Source organism: Olea europaea, chromosome 11, assembly GCF_002742605.1.
Source record: "Olea europaea var. sylvestris chromosome 11, O_europaea_v1, whole genome shotgun sequence".
Lineage (NCBI taxonomy): Eukaryota > Viridiplantae > Streptophyta > Magnoliopsida > Lamiales > Oleaceae > Olea > Olea europaea.
This window is the reverse complement of record NC_036247.1, coordinates 35,994,452-36,019,902: the sequence shown is the minus strand read 5'-3', so window position 1 is coordinate 36,019,902 and position 25,451 is coordinate 35,994,452. Positions and strand designations below refer to the sequence as shown.

General features: G+C 36.5%; 6 protein-coding genes across 7 annotated transcripts in view; 2 read left to right on the top strand and 4 right to left on the bottom strand.

The window, feature by feature from the left end:
* Positions 1–5,705: 5,705 nt before the first annotated feature.
* LOC111404814 (WAT1-related protein At1g43650-like) lies at positions 5,706–10,420 on the bottom strand. The gene is made up of 5 exons (XM_023033565.1): positions 10,239–10,420; positions 10,087–10,149; positions 8,273–8,389; positions 6,132–6,308; positions 5,706–6,062 (listed from the first exon to the last, which is right to left on the bottom strand). The coding sequence occupies exons 1-5, from the start codon at positions 10,406–10,408 to the stop codon at positions 5,852–5,854; spliced, it is 738 nt and encodes a 245-aa protein (XP_022889333.1). The 5' UTR covers positions 10,409–10,420; the 3' UTR covers positions 5,706–5,851.
* A 1,826-nt stretch (positions 10,421–12,246) lies between these two features.
* LOC111404241 (60S ribosomal protein L9-like) lies at positions 12,247–14,456 on the top strand. The gene is made up of 3 exons (XM_023033034.1): positions 12,247–12,694; positions 13,973–14,095; positions 14,207–14,456. Exons 1-3 carry the CDS (start codon positions 12,320–12,322, stop codon positions 14,291–14,293), a joined length of 585 nt encoding a protein of 194 aa, XP_022888802.1. The 5' UTR covers positions 12,247–12,319; the 3' UTR covers positions 14,294–14,456.
* A 1,319-nt stretch (positions 14,457–15,775) lies between these two features.
* On the bottom strand, positions 15,776–16,944 carry LOC111404240. Its single transcript, XM_023033033.1, has 2 exons — positions 16,402–16,944; positions 15,776–16,241 (listed from the first exon to the last, which is right to left on the bottom strand). Exons 1-2 carry the CDS (start codon positions 16,433–16,435, stop codon positions 15,970–15,972), a joined length of 306 nt encoding a protein of 101 aa, XP_022888801.1. The 5' UTR covers positions 16,436–16,944; the 3' UTR covers positions 15,776–15,969.
* A 521-nt stretch (positions 16,945–17,465) lies between these two features.
* LOC111404239 (UNC93-like protein 1) lies at positions 17,466–19,407 on the bottom strand. Of its 2 annotated transcripts, XM_023033032.1 has the most exons (3): positions 18,967–19,407; positions 18,045–18,897; positions 17,719–17,964 (listed from the first exon to the last, which is right to left on the bottom strand). In XM_023033032.1, exons 1-3 carry the CDS (start codon positions 19,211–19,213, stop codon positions 17,751–17,753), a joined length of 1,314 nt encoding a protein of 437 aa, XP_022888800.1. In that variant the 5' UTR covers positions 19,214–19,407; the 3' UTR covers positions 17,719–17,750. The 2 variants fall into 2 exon arrangements, with proteins under 2 accessions (XP_022888799.1, XP_022888800.1); XM_023033031.1 differs by having other exon boundaries at positions 17,466–17,964; positions 18,045–19,403.
* Positions 19,408–21,385: 1,978 nt separating this feature from the next.
* LOC111404238 (UNC93-like protein 1) lies at positions 21,386–23,302 on the bottom strand. Its single transcript, XM_023033030.1, has 2 exons — positions 21,931–23,302; positions 21,386–21,845 (listed from the first exon to the last, which is right to left on the bottom strand). The coding sequence occupies exons 1-2, from the start codon at positions 23,094–23,096 to the stop codon at positions 21,626–21,628; spliced, it is 1,386 nt and encodes a 461-aa protein (XP_022888798.1). The 5' UTR covers positions 23,097–23,302; the 3' UTR covers positions 21,386–21,625.
* A 909-nt stretch (positions 23,303–24,211) lies between these two features.
* Positions 24,212–25,451, top strand: part of LOC111404813 (protein FAR1-RELATED SEQUENCE 5-like) — a 3,709-nt gene continuing 2,469 nt past the window's right edge. The window contains exons 1-2 of the mRNA XM_023033564.1: positions 24,212–24,667; positions 24,733–25,410. Of these exons, the coding sequence (XP_022889332.1) occupies positions 24,212–24,667; positions 24,733–25,410 (1,134 nt within the window). The remainder of the gene's footprint in view (positions 24,668–24,732; positions 25,411–25,451) is intronic.

The window sequence follows — 25,451 nt, the reverse complement described above, 5'->3', positions numbered from 1 at the left end:
TGAAACTTACGGGTTTGGAGGTTTTCCTAGCCGGAAATGGTGTAAGGTCGCCGGAAGCCTAGTTCTTTCTCGCTGGAATTGCTTGCAAAAAGCCGAAAATCGCCAAAAAATTGAGAGCAAAGTATAATTTTAGTTTTGCAAAGGTAGAAAGTCTGAGAAAACCCCAGAGTCCTCCTTTTATAGAAAAAACAAGTCCGATCTCCACCGTTGAATTCAAATGCGATCAATCTAAGCCGTTCGTCGCATCCTCAATCTAGGCCATTGAAATGAAACGCCAGATTTGATCTATGCCCAAGATGTCGCTGTGACTTTCACGCTAACTTGAAACGCGTCACCTCGGTTACAACCAGCCGTCTATAATAATTAGTAGCCGTAGCAGCCTTTTAGGAGAATGGACATGGCACTCAACTGTCACCTTGAAAACACGCAACAGTTGTCAAATCATTTGACGTTTGGGTCGCCTCGGATTGAGCTCCTCCTCCAACTTTACAAAGTTTGGATGCACCTGACGCGAAGGCCCTATTGGGTCATCGCCTCGGACGCTGCTTTCCCTCCCATGTTTTACAAAGTTTCACCCATCTCCCCACGCATCGACCTTTTGGGTCAGCGCACCGGTGGCAGATGAGCTCCTCCTCCAACTTTACAAAGCTTAGACGCACCTGACGTGAAGGCCCTATTGGGTCATCGCCTCGGACGCTGCGTTCCCTTCTATGCTTTACAAAGTTTCAGTCATCTCCCAACGCATCGACCTTTTGGGTCAACGCACCGGTGGCAGATGAGCTCCTCCTCCAACTTTACAAAGTTTGGACGCGCCTGACGCGAAGGCCCTATTGGGTCATCGCCTCGGACGCCGCGTTCCCTCCCGTGCTTTACAAAGTTTCAGCCATCTCCCCACGCGTCGACCTTTTGGGTCAGCGCACCGGTGGCAGATGAGCTCCTCCTCCAACTTTACAAAGTTTGGACGCACCTGACGCGAAGGCCCTATTGGGTCATCGCCTCGGACGCCGCGTTCCCTCCCATGCTTTACAAAGTTTCAGCCATTCGCGAAGCTTCGGTGCACCTTACGCGACGTCCCATGCTGCTTGACCGCCTCGAACGTTACGCACAATAACGAAACTTTGACACATCTGCCTATTATCATAACCTCGATTGCTGCGACGGATCAACCCCCAAAACTCCCATGACTTGCGGTCCGGTCAGGAAAGCAAATCCACGCATGATATAAATATTCATCCCCCGACTTGGGGGACCACTGTTACGCCCCGATTATTTACGTCTCGATACCGAAGTGTCATCTCACCTCCGAGGCCGAGATCAAGTGGACCCTCCGCAGTACCATTTATTCCGACCTGAAAACGACCCTTCCGAAACTTCTCCGAAGTGATATAGCGATTCCTACTACTGATCTGCCGAAGCATCTCACCTCCGAGGTCGAGATCAAGTGGACCCCGGTTAGAAGATCCGTCGCAAATTTGAGATGTCCTACACCTAAGGCTTAAATTGATTTGACGTCTCCATGAGGCTAGTTGATGTGACTTATCAACTTTATGTCAATTCAACTCAGAGGAAACAAATTGTCCGCCCACTCTACAAACGCGGCTGATTGACGCCTATGAGCAGACGCTTTATGCCATCAGATGTATACACGCGTTCCACATCCAACGGTTCATACCACCTATAAATACCTAAGGTTTGGCAAGAGGCAAAGGTAATGAAACTCTTAATACACAGCACTCCATAACAAGTTTATATATTCTCCTCCCCCTTTATTGATTGATTTGTGTAGCCCCCTGGGTACTGTTCCGACCACCCAAACCTGACTTGACCGTCGGAGTGTATACGGCCGCCGCCACCCCCGTTGGTTCCGGCCGTGTGCGCCTGACTATTTGTTGATTGCGCAGAGAGGAATATGTGGAGTAGCTTTCAGTTGGTCACGTGGAGGGACCAATTTCCGAGGTCAACAATTATCATATTTCTTCATTTATTTATTTATTTCACTTTTTACCCTTGGATAGATTTTAAAGAGAGGCCAATTATCTTGGCTCGACACATCAAGAGTCAGATGTTCCTTTTTATTTTCATTTTTTTTCAAAAGTTAACCAAAATATATATATAAAATCATGTCATGTATCTTATCTAGTACGGACATTGATATATCTTTATCCAATCTATTGTACATCTCAACTTATTCTTGTTTCATAAACTATTATGATCATCTTATAGATAGACGAGGAAAAAAAATCTACGTGACGGTATCATCACATTATAACCGAGCCGACAAAAGTTGCGATTTTCAATGTTGATGCAACAAATCATGGTCCTATAACAAGATTAGTGTACACAATTCTTAGCCCCGTTTGAGCCTCATTATTTCTCATTACATTAAATGAAATTTTTTTCTCTCTTATTTTTAATCACACAATTTTTAGTAAAATAATATTACACGTAAATCAAAAAAATTTTAACCACTCATTTTTCAAAAAAAATATTATTCATCTCATTATAATCTACAAATAATGAAACTCAAACGCCTGAATTCGTGTCATTCATTGAACCAAAAACGTATCTTTCATTTTTATCATTTTTGCCAATGCTTGACGCGACAGATAACATTTTGTACTTTATGCAAAACTCAAAATATATCATTTTAGTGAAACGCTGCCTTCTTTGCCACTAAGCAAAGTTAACTAAATTTCACTATCGAAGATGCCGATAGCATTAGGAATTTAGTTATTTTATTTTTAGGAGATACAGTAGAGATATGGAGCTAATGATGATCCTTAATTTCAAGATAAATAATGATATTTATCATTATGATGATAGAATATCGGTAATGTAGCAGTCTATGTAAAATAATAAAATTGGGTAGTTTAATTTTTGTGAGAGAGAAAGGGGAAGGAAAGAGAGATAAATGTGAGGGATAATATATTGTCACGTCACCGATTTTCCATCATCATGATGATAAATGACATTATTCTTTTAAGATATATTGTGGAATAATTTTCTATTTATAGTTTAAGAAAGATAAGAATAAAAATGTCAATGAATTATTTCTGCAAAAAATATCATTTTTTTAGAGGTTAATTGATTTCTTGAAATACCATTATTTTGGAAGGTCTGGAATTTCTTGAATCAACCCGACCTTCCCAATTTTCTCATTTTTTATTTTGAATTTCAAATTACAAACAACTTGTGTTATTAACTTTTTTTTAACCATACATTCAATTGGAGTCACAAATACGATTCATTTATTTACTATCATGACATTTTCTATCTATTTATAAATTTTAAACTGTTTACAAAAATCAAGTGATCCTTGCAACAATCAGTCTCGTGAAACATGATTAGTATGAACGTTAGAACTGAACCAACTATTACATACTCAATCTGAGATGGTCGAGCTGACCGACTAATTAACCTATTATTTTGGACAATATTTCGAACTAGCATAAGTAATTCAAAATATTGATAGCATTTATTGCAAAAATTTTTTTTTTTTTTTTTTTTTTTTTTTTTTTTTTGCAATTTGAGTGTAAATTATATTATCTATGTGTGAAATAAACCCATAAAAACCGTGTTTGCTTCTTAAATGCCTAACATGTGCAGTGCCATCGAAAGGGACATGGTAGAAACAAATGCTATGTCAGTGGGAACACAATGAACAAAATAAGGAAACAAATTATATTAGATTATCTATCAATTATGTAGTACTGTACATTTGATTAAAACTAAAAAAAAAAAAGCAATAAAATCAGTTTGATTCTTGAACTTGAAATAACTTAAGAAGTACAATAAAATTCGTTGCTACTCTATGGTTAGTTGTGTTTAGTTCAACGTACAGGATAAAGTTAAACATGCATCCCGTTATAATAAATACTAATTCTAGCTACTTTTTATTTATTTATTTTTATTTAGCTGGAAATAAATGCTTTTTTACTTGTAATATGTTACCCTTTACATATTTAGCCCCTGTTTGGCCCACATTCCATAGAAAAATTAATGGGTGAAATAGTATTTTTTTGAAAAATGGGTGATAGAAAAAGAAGAAAAAATTTTCGATTTACGTGTAATATTATTTTATGGAAGATTGTGTAGTTGAAAATATGAGAAAAAAAATGAAATGTAATCTAATGAAAATTAATGGGAGTCAAACGGGGCTTAACCTTTTTCACGACCTAAATACAATGGTCCACATGACACATGGTCTGATCCTTCAATGGTCCACATGACACATGGTCTGATCCTCAATGGATACTACTAATGCAATGTCTTTATTTAGACACCCTATGCCCTATGGGTTCAGCCATGCAGGCACATGCACGCATTTATGCAGCACAATGATGTATATATTACACACATATACTCATATTTATATATCTATATATAATTTGTGAATTCTCGCGTATTTCACTGCTCCACCCGAAATTCCCTCTGTTCGTAATCCGCACAAGAAATGGCGAAAGTCGAGACGAAGAAGAAAATTTTGCAGAGAAGTAGAAGTTCAAGAATAAGCTTTTCAGCCAAGTTACCAGAAGATGTTTGTGGGGCATTTGCAGATTGTATTTGTGCAGTGAAATATTCCTCAGATCCAATTTTTTATATAAGAGAATCTATAATCCAAGTGATACAAAATGTGGGAATTCAAGATTGGAATCAAATGGAGGAACTCATATACTGTTACATTGCTCTAAATTCATCAGAGATTCATAGTTTTATTCAAGATGCTTTTCTTAGTCTAATTGTTTCGAGTGATAATACGGTGTAATTTCGTCATGGCAGATTTAGTATAGAGGATTGAATAGTACAAGTTAGTGTTGAGAAAAAAAGAAGTTAAAACTCTCGAGTCCTATCGAGTAATGCATACCAAATAAGTATTTAATGTGCTCGGCACTAGATTTTTTAACCTTGTTACTTGCTCTATTTCCTATGTGCTCCATAGTTCCTCATTTGTGCAACTAATTTTTTTGAGTTTAGAAATATATCTACTAAGAAGATTTGAAATTTTGAGTTCTTACTTCTTAGCCTTTTGAGATCTTGCTTTGGGGGATTATTTTGATGGGTTTGGTTAATTGGTTAGTTTAATCAGTGTTGTATGATGTGGCTGTTGGGCTGGACATGAACAAATATACGGGCCAACATACTTTTCATGGGGCCAACACTAAGAGAACATGGAGAAAAAATTTGGGCCCAAAGGTTGAGAATTTTTCAAAAACTCTTTAAATATGAGATATTCTTTATTTTAAAAAGTCAATTCTTAAAAATCATACTTTAAGAGACTTTTTAAATTAATATTTTAATTTAGAAAATGGGTTTGACCCTCCAAATTCACCCACTCTCGAAAATATTTTAATAAATACTTTTTGAAAGTAGTAAAATTAAGTATTAAATATAAATAGCTTGTTACAGTATTTCAAAATTTTTACTCTCTAGATTCATAGATGCATTCTAAATTATAAAATATGCTCTTTAAAAATAGGGAGTCTCTTGAAAATGCTCTTAGACCCATAAATCCAAGTGTACCTAACAATTCCTATATTGAATAATCTCGTGAAAAGAAGAAGAAGAAGAAGTTGGCACCAAACCTTGACCACATATCCCCGGCCAAAGTGTTGCCTATAAAACAGCTTATAAAACCCATGAACAAAAAATATCACGTTAACAAGGTTATTAGTACGGTCCAATATCGTAAAAACTTGCACCCATCGTCTCATAAAAAGTTTTGGATTAATAATAAGTGGTCAATATCATAAAAGTAAGATCAAATATAACATTATGAATTTCCAGTAGCATTCAATTCACTCTGTCGTGCATAGGTGGCATAATAGCAGTAAAAGTAAGATGGGTATATCTATTAGCGTGCAAGTTCTATTTGGTTATCATCTTCAACATTGCTGATTTTGGTATTGGCAGGCATAACTACGGTGACCGATTCCAAGCCTACGGCTTCTGGCACGGCGGGGCCGCCTTCTTTAGCCATACCCGCAGACTTGGCTTTGGGCTCCTTGCTTTTTCCCCATAGGAATGAGTACAAGCCTACTATGATAAGACACATGCCAAGCAAGCTGCAAAGAACCCAAAATAACAGTCAAAATTGGACATATCGGAATAGAATTGACCAATGAGATTTGTACCTTCCAACCGTTATTGGTTCGCCGAGGAAGATAGCTTCAAGTATAGCCACTAAAATAAGTGACAATGGATTGAACATGGATGGATAAGTCGGTCCACGTTCAGCAATTGCCCATGAAATCAAACAAAATGTTGCAGCAGTGGCCAGTGTCCCCTGCAATTGAATATTTTTTAAATATCTTCAAAATTCAAATATATTCATAGTACCTTAGGATTGATGAGAAGATAAAGGTGACAACTGGGATTAGATTCAAGAAATTGGTGGCATATGTAGCTGTGGTGTCCGTTAGTCCCAAATAGAATAATCCCATAGCCATTGTTATCCTGCATCATGTATGTATGTATAGACACAAAAGCCAGTGGAGGGGGCAGAAAGCATACAAATAAAAATTGATAATATGAATATTTTTAAGATTTTTAATGATCGGTTGAGAGATGGAAGGATCTACTCAAAATGTTGATTAAGCTATGGTATGTAAGTTTAAAACTTCAACTTAAACGATAATCATGTTTAATATATGTACGTAGGCTTTTTCAAACATAGTGTGAGGCTACCATTACCAAGGACTAGCATATTTATAGTCCTTATTGATTTCTATGTTTCCGATATTAATATACACTTTTAAGGAAAATGCCGAAGAACCCGGAATTAAATCCCGGGTTCCATTCCAGGGGCAGAGGTGGTAGAGCCTCTGCCCCCGATTTTTGATGGCGGGCCCCCCAAGTGCAGAAGATCTACGGCCGGGGTGGCACCTCGGCCCTGGATTGGAGCTCGAGATTTTAACCAGGGCTCTGTAGCACGGTCCAAAATCAAAATTTATCTTAAAAATAGCCGCAATTCTCCGACAAAATAGATTTCCTAAATTGCGAAAACTAATTAAATCTCTAGCCAGGAAAAAAAAAAAAAGAAAAGAAGATGTATTAGATGTTGGGACCTAACAAGCCAAACTACAATATTAAAACATACAATTATTTCAGTAAAATAAAGAAAAAATTGTAAAAAAATTCGATATTTATAATTGTTAGATTAAAATAAAAATTTATATGAGACATGTTTTCAGAATTGAAGATGTAAAATTATTTATTTTAAAGGCCTTTTCCATCCCAAAACAAAGAGATGACAAAATCTGCCAACATTTCGTTAAATCTAGCCATCTTTCCGTTTCATATTGTAGCAAAATCTCACATTTCGTTAATGTTGAGAATTTTAGTTCATAGTCAAATCAAAAGTCTTTGATTGGGGTTTCGAGGCTCAACGTTACATGCGTAGATGTTCGTGGCATACCAACGTACTTAAGTACAAATTTAGGACCGAAATTAAAATAAATAAATAAAGCCGAACCAAAATGAAATGGGTTGGAAATTGGACCGGCCTATAGCTCGGTCCTGTCCCTGCTACATCCACCCTTGAGCATACCATATTCCTATGAAGTAACATTTGATACCTTGGACGGTATAACGCAATTGTAAACATTTTTGATATTTTTCTTTATTAAGGATTTCTAATTTTGTTCAATTCAACTACCAAGAAGGTGACATTTACTTGCATGAATTTATATTCAAGAAACAACCAATTTTGTATGATAATTTCTTCTGCGCGTGCATTCACACATTCCCAAAACGGAACACCATTAAAATTAAAAATAATTAGTGTTTTTTCTTTGTCCAGAGAGAAGGTAGTCCTTTGTCACGAGATGGACTTAAACTAGTATCTCTAGACAACGATTGAGGTCCAAATTTTTTAAACTAGGACTCCATTTGTTCTTTTATCAAAAACCTCAATAATTCAAGCAATTCTCTTGAACACGAATATCGTAAGTGTTAATTACAAATATTTAATATAATTACTCTCTAGTGGAACCCCATAAAATTTTTTCCTCAGAAAAGTTAGCTCACTGATTTTTAAAAGATAAAAGTAAAAATCTTAGACTTTCAATACAGTTCATGGAAGATGGGGAGCCCATTTATTTTCTTTTATATGTGAAAATATTTATGAATACATTTTTCTTCTATTTATCAGCTAAGTATAAAAAAATATATTTTTTTCCCTATATATTAGTCCAGTTAAAAAAAAAAAAGAAAAACCCTTGTACTCCCCTAGCTCGCTTCTTGCAAGCGGTCAATGATTTACATGTATACATACCTTAGGATTGATGAGAAGATAAAGGTGACAACTGGGATTAGATTCAAGAAATTGGTGGCATATGTAGCTGTGGTGTCCGTTAGTCCCAAATAGAATAATCCCATAGCCATTGTTATCCTGCATCATGTATGTATGTATAGACACAAAAGCCAGTGGAGGGGGCAGAAAGCATACAAATAAAAATTGATAATATGAATATTTTTAAGATTTTTAATGATCGGTTGAGAGATGGAAGGATCTACTCAAAATGTTGATTAAGCTATGGTATGTAAGTTTAAAACTTCAACTTAAACGATAATCATGTTTAATATATGTACGTAGGCTTTTTCAAACATAGTGTGAGGCTACCATTACCAAGGACTAGCATATTTATAGTCCTTATTGATTTCTATGTTTCCGATATTAATATACACTTTTAAGGAAAATGCCGAAGAACCCGGAATTAAATCCCGGGTTCCATTCCAGGGGCAGAGGTGGTAGAGCCTCTGCCCCCGATTTTTGATGGCGGGCCCCCCAAGTGCAGAAGATCTACGGCCGGGGTGGCACCTCGGCCCTGGATTGGAGCTCGAGATTTTAACCAGGGCTCTGTAGCACGGTCCAAAATCAAAATTTATCTTAAAAATAGCCGCAATTCTCCGACAAAATAGATTTCCTAAATTGCGAAAACTAATTAAATCTCTAGCCAGGAAAAAAAAAAAAAAAAAAAGAAGATGTATTAGATGTTGGGACCTAACAAGCCAAACTACAATATTAAAACATACAATTATTTCAGTAAAATAAAGAAAAAATTGTAAAAAAATTCGATATTTATAATTGTTAGATTAAAATAAAAATTTATATGAGACATGTTTTCAGAATTGAAGATGTAAAATTATTTATTTTAAAGGCCTTTTCCATCCCAAAACAAAGAGATGACAAAATCTGCCAACATTTCGTTAAATCTAGCCATCTTTCCGTTTCATATTGTAGCAAAATCTCACATTTCGTTAATGTTGAGAATTTTAGTTCATAGTCAAATCAAAAGTCTTTGATTGGGGTTTCGAGGCTCAACGTTACATGCGTAGATGTTCGTGGCATACCAACGTACTTAAGTACAAATTTAGGACCGAAATTAAAATAAATAAATAAAGCCGAACCAAAATGAAATGGGTTGGAAATTGGACCGGCCTATAGCTCGGTCCTGTCCCTGCTACATCCACCCTTGAGCATACCATATTCCTATGAAGTAACATTTGATACCTTGGACGGTATAACGCAATTGTAAACATTTTTGATATTTTTCTTTATTAAGGATTTCTAATTTTGTTCAATTCAACTACCAAGAAGGTGACATTTACTTGCATGAATTTATATTCAAGAAACAACCAATTTTGTATGATAATTTCTTCTGCGCGTGCATTCACACATTCCCAAAACGGAACACCATTAAAATTAAAAATAATTAGTGTTTTTTCTTTGTCCAGAGAGAAGGTAGTCCTTTGTCACGAGATGGACTTAAACTAGTATCTCTAGACAACGATTGAGGTCCAAATTTTTTAAACTAGGACTCCATTTGTTCTTTTATCAAAAACCTCAATAATTCAAGCAATTCTCTTGAACACGAATATCGTAAGTGTTAATTACAAATATTTAATATAATTACTCTCTAGTGGAACCCCATAAAATTTTTTCCTCAGAAAAATTAGCTCACTGATTTTTAAAAGATAAAAGTAAAAATCTTAGACTTTCAATACAGTTCATGCAAAAATGGGATTGAAAAGAGAGAGGGGGAGGGAGGGAGGGAGAGAGAGAGAGAGGAAGACGAAGAGATTTACCCGGTTAAGGCTACCATGAACAGCCAGAAAAAGACTATCCAGGTTACCTTCTTTAATCCATCTCTGCAATAAACAGAAACATCATTCAATTTAAATTAATTATAAGCTCATAAATTATAATTGAAAATACAATATAAAATGAACTAATTAACCTTTCCCAGTAGAGAGCAAAAGGAAGGACACAAATAGCACCAACTACATTTCGATACGCCAGTAGAGCGAAAAGAAAGGTTCCTTGAGTCAGTATAACCCTAGAAAGAAGTTGCAGTCCTGTTGCAATCACTTGTACCACCAGCATACCAATCAGTACTCTAGCATTCATTATCGATTTCCTCACCTCCATCTTCTCTCTCCCTCTCTCTCTCTCTCTCTCTCTCTCTCTCTCTCTCTATATATATATATATATATATGTATTCACAATCTCATAACAATATTTCTTATCTTCTGCTATAAGGAGTAAGGAGAGGAAATCTTAGTTAATGCTAACATTATATGTCCACGTTTCATCAATTTTCTTATCGTCTGAGGAAATTGAAACAGATGTTTTGCATGTATCTCTCTCTGTACATGTGTGGTTGAATGATGCGATTAATGTAAGGAAATAGTGTATATAAATGATTCTTAACCCTATAAACCCCTACACCTATCCTAGGTGCTTGTTTGGATTTGATTATAATGAGATTACGAGAATAACGTTATTTATCATGAACGCATCACTAATGAGGTGACAATAAACAATAAAAAGTGAATTCATTGCAACCTAACAGCGATGCATCTCTATTAATGATAGAACTTGTAGTTAAATTATATTGCGGAGGAATAATGGATCCCATGCATGGAGACTATAATAACTTTAATTTTTAAATTATAAAGAGATTATAATTAATGATCCAAACAAGCGATTGCTAGAGTCCCAAACTTGACTGCATTTCATCGTACATACTTAAGCTTTTTGATATTTGTGAAAAATAAATTATAATTAGGTTACTAATTAATTTGAAGCCAACACTTTGTAAATTCATTAGGGTACATAGTTTAAGAAAAGTACCATATATACAAAAGATGAAGGTTGAAACGTGAGTTTTGTCATACCAAGTAGATGAATTTGAAAGGATCAAATCATCTAAATTTTAGGGAAAGGAGAAAGACATGAGCATATGTGAGATAATAACAAAAAGGTCGTAAATTTAGGCAAATGAAATTTTGATGAGTTTTTTGGTTTCCTACTATGCATGCACCTAAACATTCCGACAAGTTTGTTATTTTGTAACACAAATAGTTTAAACCATAGAGCATGTTTGGTACGGATTAAAATCTGATTTTAATCTAAGTCTAAGTCTAAGTCAAACAATCAATATTAATCACATATTTCATGGGTTCCATAACTTTTTAACCACACATTTCAAAAACTTTTACTACAATATACCAAAAAATCTAATTTTAATCTCCATCAAACATCCTCTTAATTTGTTTTGCAAAATGTGCACTTCTTCATAAATGAATATAGCACGAAGAGCAAAGGTAATCCCTAGAAAGATTTTTGTTGGTGTTCCATTTTTGCATAATTCTATTTGGCACGTGATGAAATTCAACGGGTTTTTAGAATTTTACAAGATTGATTGCAGATCGATCTAATAAAGCAATTTAGACTAGATTGATGGTCTGGTCACGAGTTTTCGATTGAACTATCCAAGAGTAAACATTCTGTATCTATCAACCTATATTAAATTCGATGGACTATATCCTAGTCATCAAAATTATAAAAATAGTAATGATAAGAATTCCGAAATTACACTTTTTCTAAAAATATATCTAATTCCGTTTGTAGATTGCATCCAATATAAACAGAGTCAAATCTCACGTCCTCGAATATTATCTATTGTCTAACCTATATTGATTTTGAATGCATATTTCCAATGTCATAACAATTACCAAAAGTAGTAATAATGAATTTATTTAATTATGCTATACAATTACTAGAAATAGTAATAATGAATTATTTAATTACGTTTCAAATATATATTCTGTGCCATATACAAAACTAGATTTTTTGTGCTACTTGTGTAAATTTCCCATTACTCAGGTGCAGAGCCCGTTGGCCCAGTTTGGAACTGAATTCGGCCCACATCAGACTGCTAGGGCTTCACTATAAAATGCCATCTTCTAGATAGCTAATTGCGCCTTTGCCCTTACCTCAATTATCACACACTGCGCACACGTACAGAGCGAAACAATGAAGACGATACTGTCATCGGAAACCATGGATATACCAGACGGGGTGAAGATCAAGGTCAAAGCAAAAATGATTGAAGTGGAGGGTCCGAGAGGAACACTGACCCGAAACTTCAAGCATTTGAACTTGGATTTCCAGCTGATCACCGATGAGGAAACTGGGAAGAGGAAGCTGAAGGTGGATGCATGGTTCGGGTCGAGGAAAACCACCGCAGCTATCCGCACCGCGCTCAGCCATGTCAATAACCTTATTACCGGCGTTACTAAGGGATACCGCTACAAGATGCGTTTTGTCTATGCTCACTTTCCGATTAATGCTTCTATTACTAATGGTAACAAGTCGATTGAGATTCGTAACTTCCTAGGAGAGAAGAAGGTTTAAGCCCCTAGCCTTTTAATACTGTTTATGTGTTTTTATGTTCCTTGGTTGGAATTATGTGCATTTGTTTATGAACGGTATTTAGTGTTAGGTGTTAACATCCTTTTTTATGCATTATAGCTTTATTAGTTACATGTTATTTGCAAATAAAGAAAGACTGGCAATGCGAATTTAAGTTTTCTTTTTCTTTATCAAACGTGTCTGTAAAAACTTATCATGAGCAATTGATTTTGGATTTTGGATTCGATTTTTTGACTGTTCTATTTGGTTAGTTTGCACTACGGTTTGTTCTAATGGTAGATTGTTTAGAGCTGAATTTTGCGAACACGTTGAGTAAACTATTATTATTTGTGTGGGGATTCAAGCCATTGGACCTTTCTTAAGAGTGTAGCTGGTGAAGATTTTGAATAGTTCAGGGAAATGATTCGGAGTTTTTGGTTTTATTATGTTGACATGATCAGTTTTACTACTTACTTGCCTGTTATTTGAAACAAATGCCAATGTGAATGAATTTTTTTTTTTGCTTTCTTCTATTTACCAACGTGTCAGTAAAAACTTATCATTAGCACCTGATTTGGATTCCTGTTTTGATTTGATTGTTCTACTGGGTTAGGTTTGCACTATGTTTTTCTCTGTTGATAGATTGTTTAGAGCTGGATTTGTGAAAATGTTAGTTTTGGAGTGAACTTTGATATTGCTTGTGTGGGGATGCATTTCTTAAAGAGCGTGGCAAGTAATTTTTTTTGACATTTACTGTTATGCTAGGGGTTGTGCGATTTTGTATGGTAGAAGTGGCTCAATTGAATGTAATTAACACTATTGCTTTCTCTGTGTACTGAGGAAACATAATTAGATGCAAACAGTTTAAGAATCATTTGTAGATGAATTGTTTATTATCTTTCACTTGGGGACACAATCTGCTACTTGGTTTCAGTAAGCATTAGAGCCTGTTTGGGAGTGATTTTGAGAATTGATTTCTTGACCGTTAGGAGAAAAGTGGGGTCCACCTGTGAGAGAAGAAGTTAAATATGACGGTTGGAATAGTGAAATAATGGTCAAAAATCAATTTTTTTGGTGAAAAAATGGGGCCCAAACGGGCTCTTAATAATTATGGGTTTATTCTTTAAATAATATGAAATTGTGGGCTAGTGGCTATCTCGATTTGTTGACATGTTAGTAGATCCTTTTTTGGATTGCTGCTCTTTAATGTGCTAGTTTGGGGTTGATTTAGCCTTTGAATTTGGGGTATGGTTGCCATTTTTTTTAAATCTCCAGGTTAGGAAGGTTGAAATGCTCGAAGGAGTTAACATTGTTAGATCTGAGAAGGTTAAGGATGAATTGGTTTTGGATGGTAATGACATTGAGCTTGTTTCTCGATCTTGTGCTCTGATAAACCAGGTAACTCCCAATTACTCTCGCATAGTTATTCTAGCTTACAGTCCACATCTCTAATATTCATACATCTGCACGTACTTATGCTGGTATTGCTGTTTAAATTTCTATTGACAGAAATGCCATGTGAAGAACAAGGATATCAGGAAGTTCCTTGATGGTATCTACGTCAGCGAGAGGGGAACCATAGTCGAAGAAGAATGAGTAGTTATACCATAGGAATGCTGCATGATGATTTCTTTTTGAACCATTATTTATCTTTATGATTAAGGTAATTTGGAGACTTGTAGACGCGTTAAAGTTAATTTGAAATTTTGTGATGTGAGATTTCATATTTGCAATGATGCAGTTTGCTTTTTTAGTTCAACTTGAGTTTGATCAATTTTTGTTTTCTTGAGTTTAAATTGTCGGGTGATGCTTTACGTATATCAAGGTGTCCATTTCGGTGTCCACCTCCTCACATGGAGGGGACCCACTTTAGGTAATTTTTTTTATTCGAAATGGGTTTCTGTCCATGTAAAGGGGTAGACGTATGGACACCGTGTACAAGTAACATATTCCTAAATTGTTTTAGTGAAGTGTGCATGTGAAATGTTGTTGAGCATCTCTGAACTCAAATCAAGAATGTCAATTTGGGTTGATGATGATGCAAATTACGTGGCTAATTTTTTTAGAAAAGCTAGTAATAAGTTAAAAACAAATTCCATGTATATTAGGTGAAAAAGACCATCCAAATCTTGCTCGATATATGAGGATGGTGATTTGGGTATAAAAGTAAATCTTGTTCGGTAAACAGAGAATTCCAGCCAATTAAACCTGTATTTATCAATATTCTCTTGTAACTGCCGTAACTAACTTTCAAAACAGGCTGCCCACTTCCTTAAAAAGAGAAAAAAAAAATAAATAAAAATGAAAAAATGAAAAAAAAAAAAGCTCTCATATGTTATTGCCAACGAGAAACATGGTATGCCTATGACAATGTCAATACAGGCTGTCCACAAACATGTATTCATATTGTATTAAAGCCCTTGAAACAAGCAAATAGGTTGCTATCCATCTTTCTATGAATTTTGCTATTTGTATACTGATTTTTGACTCTTTGGTTGACATTTGTATTGTTGTCAAGTGTCAATTGGATGAAAAAATTGTTTGAAATTCAAACTGTCCAATAGAATAATGACACGTGATAAAGTGTAAATTAAAATATACATCATAGTGCACATGTTGCAAGGTTCCCTCTATATAATCTCTTGCTTGCCTGTTTTTCGTTTCAGCCTCTAAATTTGTTTAGTTGTGTGATGCTTTCCGTTTTCAAGTTTCTCGTCATTCGTTATCCAATTTTCTGCTTACTCAATCTTCCCACCAATCTAGATAACATCATTGGAGGCATAACCTGCGATTTACCTCCCTCACGATGCTCCAGAGTAGGGGCGGTGGGGGACCCTTAAGGTTGGGGTTCAACCTTTTTTTTTTTAGATAACATCATTGGAGGCTGCGTGGGCAAACCTAGAGACTTGAATCTTGACGATGCACCAGCCCCTGTTGAAGCCCCGGCCGCCCCTAAGAGTACCGAGGCTGATACTGTTCCTAACCACCCCATTTGATCACGAGTTGATTTAGTATAAGAATCTCTTTTCACGAATTATTGCGTTTATCCCAATGATTCGTGGATAGTTAGGATTAAAGTCGATATTAATTCAACATATATTCGACAAAGCAAATGATCCTATCATACTTGGGTTTAGACAAAAACTTTAGAGCTAGGGTTCTGGAGCAACATACTTTAAGTGCTATTGAAAAACGATCAATTTGATTTGTGATATATGAATTATGTTCGTTCTCTTATGGTCAATGGTTGCGGGAGAAGAAAGATGGTGAGACTAAGGAAGAAACTTTTCTAGATCTTTCAGAACCAGCAGCAGAGGCAGTGAAAAACGAGGAAGTAACCCCAGCAACTGAGACAAAACCGGTTCTTGATGAACTTGTTCCGGTCGAGAGCAAGCCAGAAGCAGAGTCAGAGTATGTTGAGCTTTCTCGCTGTATCGGTAGAACTGAAGTCTGCCTGGGTTGAAGTCAGCAGAAGCTGTAGATGTGGTCAAGGAGGAGAAGAAAGAGGTAGCAGATACTGTTGCTGCCACCCTGCTCCAAAAATCTGAGAAGAAAAGTGAAGCACCAATAGTTGAAGTATAAGGTGTTAGATTCATGCTGCACAATTAGAGATGGATTGGTTTTTTCGAGGCTCATGTAATAAAATAGACATATATTGTACTTGTAGTATTCCCGACATTGTGGTATCGAATCAAATTTCGCACCTTTCAAGCATCTTGGGGGTGAAGGTAGCAGCATCCATACGAGCAAGCTTCACGTATGCTGGAAACCGGAAAGCAGTTAACCTGTATAAAGTTGAATGTAAAATCTCCCTCGAAAACAGCAGATGAGCAGCAAAAAACATGCAATACGTATTTGTTGGGTATAACTGTATGGCATATAATACAACTTTGCTAATTGGAAAGACGCGCAAGAAATGACATAATAAAGAGATTATACAAAGAAAATACAAGCAACAGCTTAAACCAAGGTCTCTGTAAGGCCAATTTCGAACCTGTTATAGATGAATGACAATATGTCTTGTGCTGGCTGTTTGAACTTATCAAAATTGCCATGACTGGTGATTATGAGAGCCAGGGGCGGACGCAAAAACTTTTATGATTTCGAGCAATCATTTTATTAATATTTTGCACGTCACAAGAATATGCATATTTACGTTTTAAAAATTTATATTGTATTTGATACAAACAATCGAATCAACTGATTGAAAAGAAAAATATATAACCAACATATAATCAAATAAATACAATTCGTTAAATATAACTTAAATTTGATATAATCAGTCCAGACATATTCTATATACACAAATAGGATATGAGAAAACGTAAATTTAGGTTATAATAAATTGAAATTTTGATTGGAAAGTGAAATTTTGTAGAGAAATTATGGTGAAATTTTAAAAAATAAAAAAAATTAGAAGGGTTAAGGTTTTGGTGAAGGACGTGAGGGAGAGAGTAAGATAGAGCAAGAAAAAAGAAAAAAATTCAAATTTATTTTGATTTTTCCCATATTTGGTGGGAATTAAAATCAGATTTTTAATAAATTTTGAAAAAAGTTAAAGATTTCATAAAATATGTTATTAAAATGAATTATTAACTTTGATTTAGATTAAGATTTATATTTCAATTGATACAAAATAAGAATTAATCCAAAAAAAATAAAATCTCAAAAGTTGGGAGTCATGTGACTCTAGAGAGCCAAAGAAAATGTGCTGAGATCATATCAGCAACTTGTTCATAGTGCATATAATAGTTTAAACATCTCGTCATCAATTTAACGGAGCATTTAAAGTTGATAACAAGATACAAAGAAGAGTGATTCATCATCTTTAATGTCACTTCAATTGCCATTTCTAGGAAGAGTTCTAGAAAATCAGAGTTCTTTCCTCGTACGTAAATTAGTAGTGCACAGTACATGTCAAGGACATAGCACCCAAGGATAAGTGAGCATAACTTGATATTACGAACTGAAGACTACATCATTCAACGTTGAGAATTTGAAATTTCAAATTCTGAAGTCTTTAAAAATAACAGATAAATGCACCGTAAAACCATCAATGGATTCCAGGGATTGCTGTACCCTTGGATTTTCCTTCAACTTCATCATCTTTGACAGCTCGCATGACCACCACGACCAACAAAGGATAACTTACTGTAAGGAGTGCCCAATTCACTACAATTTCATTCAGAAGTGGCACTTTTTGTGTATCAATTTGCCAAGCCACCGCTGCCCCTGCACTCTGTACTCCCTTGTAGAATCCATTGTATCTGAAAAATGAGATCAACAACAGTTAATCCAGCATCAGATTACCACGTGTGCTCAAGTTTATTGTGTGTGAATATTATACCTGCTAAGGATCTCGGAATCATCAGCCAACGCTCCAATGATCCAGTAGACCATGCTCTGGAACATGGCATCGAACAATCCGTAACTAAAATACAACACAAATGGCCCTGCAAAATCAGTATAATCCTTGAAATCCAGCTTGTGCGTCGGCAAATCATGACGAGAGTAATTGAGTTGATTTGCAACCCCCGCACCCCAAATAGCTGTCCCGAGCACAGCCACGACTCCAATGCCAACTAACCCCCGAGTCCTCCTACTCTTAAAACTGAAATCCATTATGTACCCAATAAAAATGGAGCCAACCATCTGTGCAGCCCAGTAAAATACATTGCATAGTCCCCTAGTCCTCAAATTAAACAGAACCCCACTGACGTTATTGAACTGGTAACTGTAGAAAAAGTTACTAGCCCAATAGGCAGGCACTAAGAGTAACATTTTCCAGTTGAGGAACAATTTCAAAATCTCAATGGCTTCAACTGACACACTGGAGTACTCTATATTAGTACACCTTGAGCCATCATCACGGTGGACACGGCTAGGATGTGATATTGCCAGAGATAAAACTGTTCCGATGGACATGAAAACCATGAAAGCGATGTAGGTAGCATCATTAACTGAAACAGCATCAGTCCTATGGAAATTCAGTGTAAAAGGAATTAGACCACCTATGACACCCCCCATGCTGAAAATGCTCCAAAAGATAGAAATGTAAGCGCCCTTGCGTTCATGGGGTGGGTAAGAGGTCATAATGGCGCCCTGTGCCGCCCACAGAAGGCCAGCGCCAATTCCGAGTAAGGCACCAGCAACTATGGGAAAGGCCTGGTGGTGGTAATGATTGTAATAAAGGAAGGATCCTGCGTACAAAACATAAGTAGAACAGCCAGAAAACAGAGTAAGATGAGGACCCAAAATGTTGTAGATACCTCCACCCAAGATTCCAAAGACTGCAAAGGTTGTGTAAAGGGCAGTATTGGCATTGTTGGCTGCAGTGGGATCCACCTGACCGCCTCCACCAATCCCTGAAAGAGCGCTGAACATGCCAGGGCAGCAGAAACACACCAATCCAATGAGGGCAACCTGAACAAGGGGGGAATTGTGCCGGAAAATGGATGGTTTGGGAGGTGATTCAGGGAACCCTTGTCCAGTTTCTTCATCTCCTTGTAAACCCATGAGGATCTTTCCAGGGAATGAAAAATGGTGATAGCAAAATTCAAAAGGGACTTTGACGAACTGCAGAATTTTGACTCTTGCAGGACTTCTTTGCACAAAAGTACAAGAATGTAAAATGTTCTTATCATATCACGAATTTGATTATTCTATGACAACTATACCTTTGGTCTTAATTTCCACAAGAAGGGTACATCTGACTACGACGTTCATAATGTATTTCTTTTTTATGCAGCACGATGAGCCAGCTGTTTCTGAAAATCTTGAGCCTTGTAAATGAAAGGACCACGAGTTATTAAAAAAAAAATGAAAAAAAAAATGAAAAAGAAAGACGAATCACTATGCCGCAAACATGGTAAGATTAATGCTTCTAACAATAACAAACAATAAGTCACTATTTCTTCATTGTATAATATCTTTCCTGTAAATAAGTACAAAAAGAAAATTTCTAGCGAATCTGCGCAAGATTAGATTCCAACATTGCAGCCAAAATTTGACCGCATTTCAAATGCCAACATAGAGCCAAAAACGAAATAATTGCTTAAATCCTTTTAGACTAGTGATGGACGTGGTTTACAATAATAATCATAATAATTTGTATAGACGGTATCTAAATATTAGTCAACATCCAACATTGCTCGTGAATACAAATATGATATAACATGTAGTAAAGCATCACAAAGACTTAGGTTCAAGTCTTGCCACCACCCATTTATGAAAATTATCCTTGTGTCAAATCTTTGATAGAAAAATGAATCTAGTCTATGCGTAATGGGGCGTGTAGAGGAGATTTAAATGAACACACTTAACCTGTCTCAAACTGCTTTAGATATTGGGCATATAGTTAACAAGAGGAAAGGCACAAAGTTTTTTGCATCAATTTTGGGCATATACTTCACCAGACGAAAACTATAAATACAGGAAACTTGACAGAGACTTGGGGGGAAAATGCCAAGAAAATACTGTTGTTCTTGAAAGAATGATGAAAAATTGTGGGCAATTAGACATTGGTTCGAGAATAAGCAGATCCTCGTTGCTAGATTTAAATCTCCTAGAATCAGAAAGTTCCTAAGCAGTTGACGTCATCAGGAAATCTATAGTTATGCATCTGCGAATTATGCAGTTCTGATAAGTTAATCGACAGGTTTCTTAATGCTTACAATCTGTTAACCTTTGCAATCTTCTTATAAGATTAATCGATCAAGCTAGAAAGTTTTCTCATACAAGCAATGAACGAAGAAATGAACCCGGGCTGAGATACTATTCTGTGCATAACTATATGCCATATACTACCAGTTCGGTAATTGAAAAGACACATAAGAGATGACAAAATTTACACGGATTATACAAAGACAGCATAAGAAACAGCTTAGACAAAGCCACAAAGGTCTTCGAAGCGAACTTGTCGAACCTCTTATAGATGATTGTCTCAGAGAGCAGCTTCTTGTGTAGGCTGTTTGTTCATTAGTTGTTTGAACTAATTAATATTGCCACGACTGCTGATTAGGAGGACAGCTACCATATTAGCAAGACATAGTGTGCGAAGATCATTTTCAATAACTTATTCATTATTCTTAGAAATTGCAGACAATAGATCAAATTTAGATCCTTTATACAAGGACAATTTTAATAAAATATAATCAAGATATGACAAACATTGATTCAACATCTTTATCATCACTTCAGTAGTCATTTCTACGCAAAGTTCTTGAAAATATGGACTCAACTCGACCAAAGAACTCAATGAAACCTTATCAGTACTTATGGGGCTGGCTCTCCTTATGGATAAATCATTGAAACTACAGAATTCAATAGAATAAAGATTTTGCCACATCGTTTACAGCCTACAATAGACGATACCTTCTAGTTCATGTTGTTTCAAGCCTATAATTCCTTGTATATAGAGGACATCTCACTTATGGATATGTACGCATAGGGTGGGTTAAGTGTGAGACTGCCTTCTCAATGGCCTGACATGAAAATATTTTTTGATATTATTTTCAGAGATATAACATGAAAAATTACTTGCTAATGAACACTAGAAGTGAATCAGCAAATATTAAAGATTGAAGACACATCAAAACAGACATGATACAATTTTTTAGATATAATTCTCTAAAATGCACAACTGAAAAACATCAGGAGAATATAAGCGAATGGACAAATTTAGCAGACTGAAAAGAAATCAACAAAAGCTTGAATTAGGAAAACAAATCCATGTATTTCAATCAGTGAATTCTTTGCGATATGCATGCATGCCATTCACCAGACACTCCATTTACAAATGGGGAAACATACAAATTGGAAAATGGAAACTATCACATTTTTAAATCTTGAGTTAACTTGATAAGTGCTCCATCTTGTCATCAATGGATTCCAGGGAGTGCAGCACTTGATAAGTGCTCCATCCTGTCATCAATGGATTCCAGGGAGAGCAGCACCTTCCTTGGGTTTTCCTTCAACTTCTTCATCATCTTTGACAGCTCGAATGACCAGCACAGCTAACAAAGGATAACTTATTGTGGTGAGTACCCAACTCACTATCAGTTCATTTAGGAACGGCACATTGTGTACGTCAATTTGCCAAGCAACCGCTGCCCCCGCACTCTGTACTCCCTTGTAGAATCCAGTATACCTAGAACATATGTATAAAACAATAGTTAGGCCAGTGTGAAATTGCCCAAGTGCTATTGTTGACAATTTATGTGCCAATTTCATACCTGCTAAGGATCTCAGAATCATCAGCCAAGGATCCAATAACCCAGTAGACCATGCTCTGGAACATGGCATCAAGCAATCCATAACTAAAATACAACATAAATGGCCCTGTAAAATCAGTATGATTCTTGAAATCCAGCTTGAGTGTCGGCAAATCATCACGAGAGTAATGAAGTTGTTTGGCAAGTCCCCCACCCCAAATAGCCGTACTAAGCACAGCTACGACTCCAATACCAACCAAACCCCGAGTCCTCCTATTCTTAAAGCTAAAATCCATTATGTACCCAATAAAAACAGAGCCAACCATCTGTGCACCCCAGTAAAATACGTTATTGAACCCCCTAGTTCTCAAATTAAACAAAGCTCCATTAACATTAGTAAACTGGTAACTATAAAAAAAGTTACTAGCCCAAGAGGCAGGCACCATGAGCAACATTTTCCAATTAAGGAACAGTTTCAGAATCTCGACCACTTCGACTGTCACACTAGAGTACTTAATATTAGTACACTTTGTGCCATCATCACGCACAACACGACTAGGGTGCAAAATTCCCAGTGATAAAACTGTTCCAATGGACATGAAAACCATGAAACCAATATAGGTACCATCATTCACTGAAACGGCATCAACCCTATGATAATTCAGTATGAAAGGAATTAAACCACCTATGACACCCCCCATATTGAAAATACTCCAGAATATGGAAATGTATGTCCCTTTTCGATCATGCGGTGGGTACGAAGTCATGATCGCACCCTCCGCCGCCCACAAAAGTCCGGCACCAATTCCGAGTAAGGCGCCGGCGACTATGGCAAAAGCCTGGTGATGGTAATGATTATAGTAAAGGAATGATCCAGCATACAAAACATAAGTAGAACAACCAGCAAAAAGAGTAAGATGGGGTCCCAAAATATTGTAAATTCCACCGCCCAAGATTCCGAACACGGCGAAGGTGGTGTATAGGGCGGTGTTGGCATTGTTAGCGGCGGTGGGATCCACCTGGCCGCCGCCGCCCATGCCGGAAAGTGCGTTAAACATACCAGGGCAGCAGAAACAAACCAATCCAATTAGTGCAACCTGAACAAGCGGCGAATTGTACCGGAAAATCGACGATTTTGGGACTGATACCGGCCCTGATCCTGTTTCTTCATCTCCTTGTAAACCCATGTGGATATTGAAAACTGAGACGAATTCGAGTAATGCGATATGAACAAATTGGAGGTCTTACAGGCAAATTTAACTCTGTTTATATAACTGAAGAATTCGGATTTGTATAGGAGTTCACGCTGGAATTGAAAATTATTATATGGCAATTTGACTAGGAAGTTGTGCATCAAATGACAACTGGATAAAATTGGTAGAATCTTTAATTGTTAGTATTAAATTATTGTAGAACATATAGAACAGACAATGCACAAGAGTACAAGAATTTTCATGAATAATGCTATTCGAAGAGATTCCTTTGCACAGATGTTGAACAGGTAATAAAAAATTAATAATGGACACATCAATGAACAGTAGAAATTGTTTGAAAAACGGGACAAATTTGGCAGACCACTGGTACAACCTTTCCTCCCCCAAATTGGAAGTCAGTATTTTCCCTCCTCATTTTCCCTCGTTCCCCTCTCTCCCGGGCCTTCATTCCCGCCGGCCAGTTCTTCGAATCCGGTAGCACCTCCGAACAACATGTCTTCACCGACACCGTCGAACCCAGGTGACCTACTGTTAAATGTCATCTTCAAAATTTTCCAATTCAACATATTTAATTTGTTGTTTGCAAAGCATGGTAAATGTCATTGCTTAAAAAAATTTTGAATGACAGTGGAGATGGAGATATTTAACAAAAGCTACAACATTAAAATAAACGAAAAATTTGTAATGGGGATGATAAACCATGAACTGCCCTGCAAGCGTAAAATGGCATTTCGTCCAGTGTTAAAGAAAAGGAAAACTCTGTAATGGGGATGAAAAACATGCCCTGCATTGGTTATTGTTATTACAATAATGCTGTTCGAACAATTTGGATTTCATGGTTTTTACTTTAGTTCTTTAGGTTGTGAAACTCTAAAGGTAACGAGAAGCTTGTAACCTGGAAGTTAAAATCATGGTTTTTACTTTAGTTCTTTTTAGCTTATTCAGTCTGTTGATAGCAGTGAGAACCATAGATCTTTGAAATTTTACCAATAAACTATATTTATTTTACAATTTACTTAGAATGTTCAATCTTTATGCATAATAATGACGATACAATTTTTGCTTCATTTCTGGACGCAGGAAATAATATGGAAGGTGGCATTGATGATTTTTTGTTGGAAACTGAGGATGAGATCGTTGCGGAGAACAGGAACATAGTGGAAGATGAAATGTTAGGAGATGATGGTATCGTCGTACCTAAGATCGGAATGATATTTAGCAGTGAGAATGAAATGTTTGAATTGTACAAAGAATATGCATACAGCGTAGGTTTTCCCGTAAAAAAAAGGAATTCAAAAAAAGGGTCCGGTGGAGTTTTGAGATTTGTGACATATACTTGTGGCCGTGAAGGTCGAAGGCCAAGTACTGCTACCGGATCTGTAAGGCCACAACCAACAATTCAAACCAATTGTAAGGCCCGGATAAGCGCATCTTCAGATGATCATGGATCTTGGAGAATTAATGCAGTCCACCTCGACCACAATCATGGAACAAGCCCATCGAAATCCAGGTTGTTTCGATGCAATAGAGAACTGAGTGCACAGGTTAAGCGGAGGCTTGAAGTGAACGATGTTACAATAATTCCTCATACGCTCGCTTTGATATGCAGGCAACATCGACATCGAGCAAAGGAAAGAGGTATCTTACAAATAAGTATGATATGCCTTTTGCTCCTTTCGTTGGCGTCAATCACCATGGACAATCAACACTGCTTGGTTGTGATTTGCTTTCAAACGAGGACACAAATAGTTTTGTGTGGCTATTCAGGTCATGGCTTCAGTGCATACACAGTGTAGCTCCCCATGGAATAATCACTGATCAGGATAGAGCCATGCAAAATGCAATTCAAATTGTTTTTCCAAATACAAACCATAGGTGGTGTTTATGGCACATTTTGAAAAAGTTGCCAGAGAAGTTTGGGTACCATATTGATAAGGGTTCTATATTTTCTGATATACATGGATTGGTGTATGATTCCCAGTTCGTTGAAGAGTTTGAAGAAGGTTGGATCGCAATGATTAATAAGTTTGGATTGCATGAAAATGATTGGTTATCTGGACTATACGAGAACAGAAAGCGTTGGGTTCCTTGCTTTCTGAAAACCACTTTTTGGGCAGGGATGTCAACAACGCAAAGAAGTGAGAGTATGAATGCGTTCTTTGACGGATATGTACACTCAAAGACTTCATTGAAACAGTTTGTAGAACAATATGAGCGAGCACTAAGGAATAAGGTTGAAAAGGAATTTCAAGCTGATTTCAAATCATATTCACAAATGCTACCATGCGTAAGTATGTTTGAAATGGAGAAACAATTTCAATCTGTTTA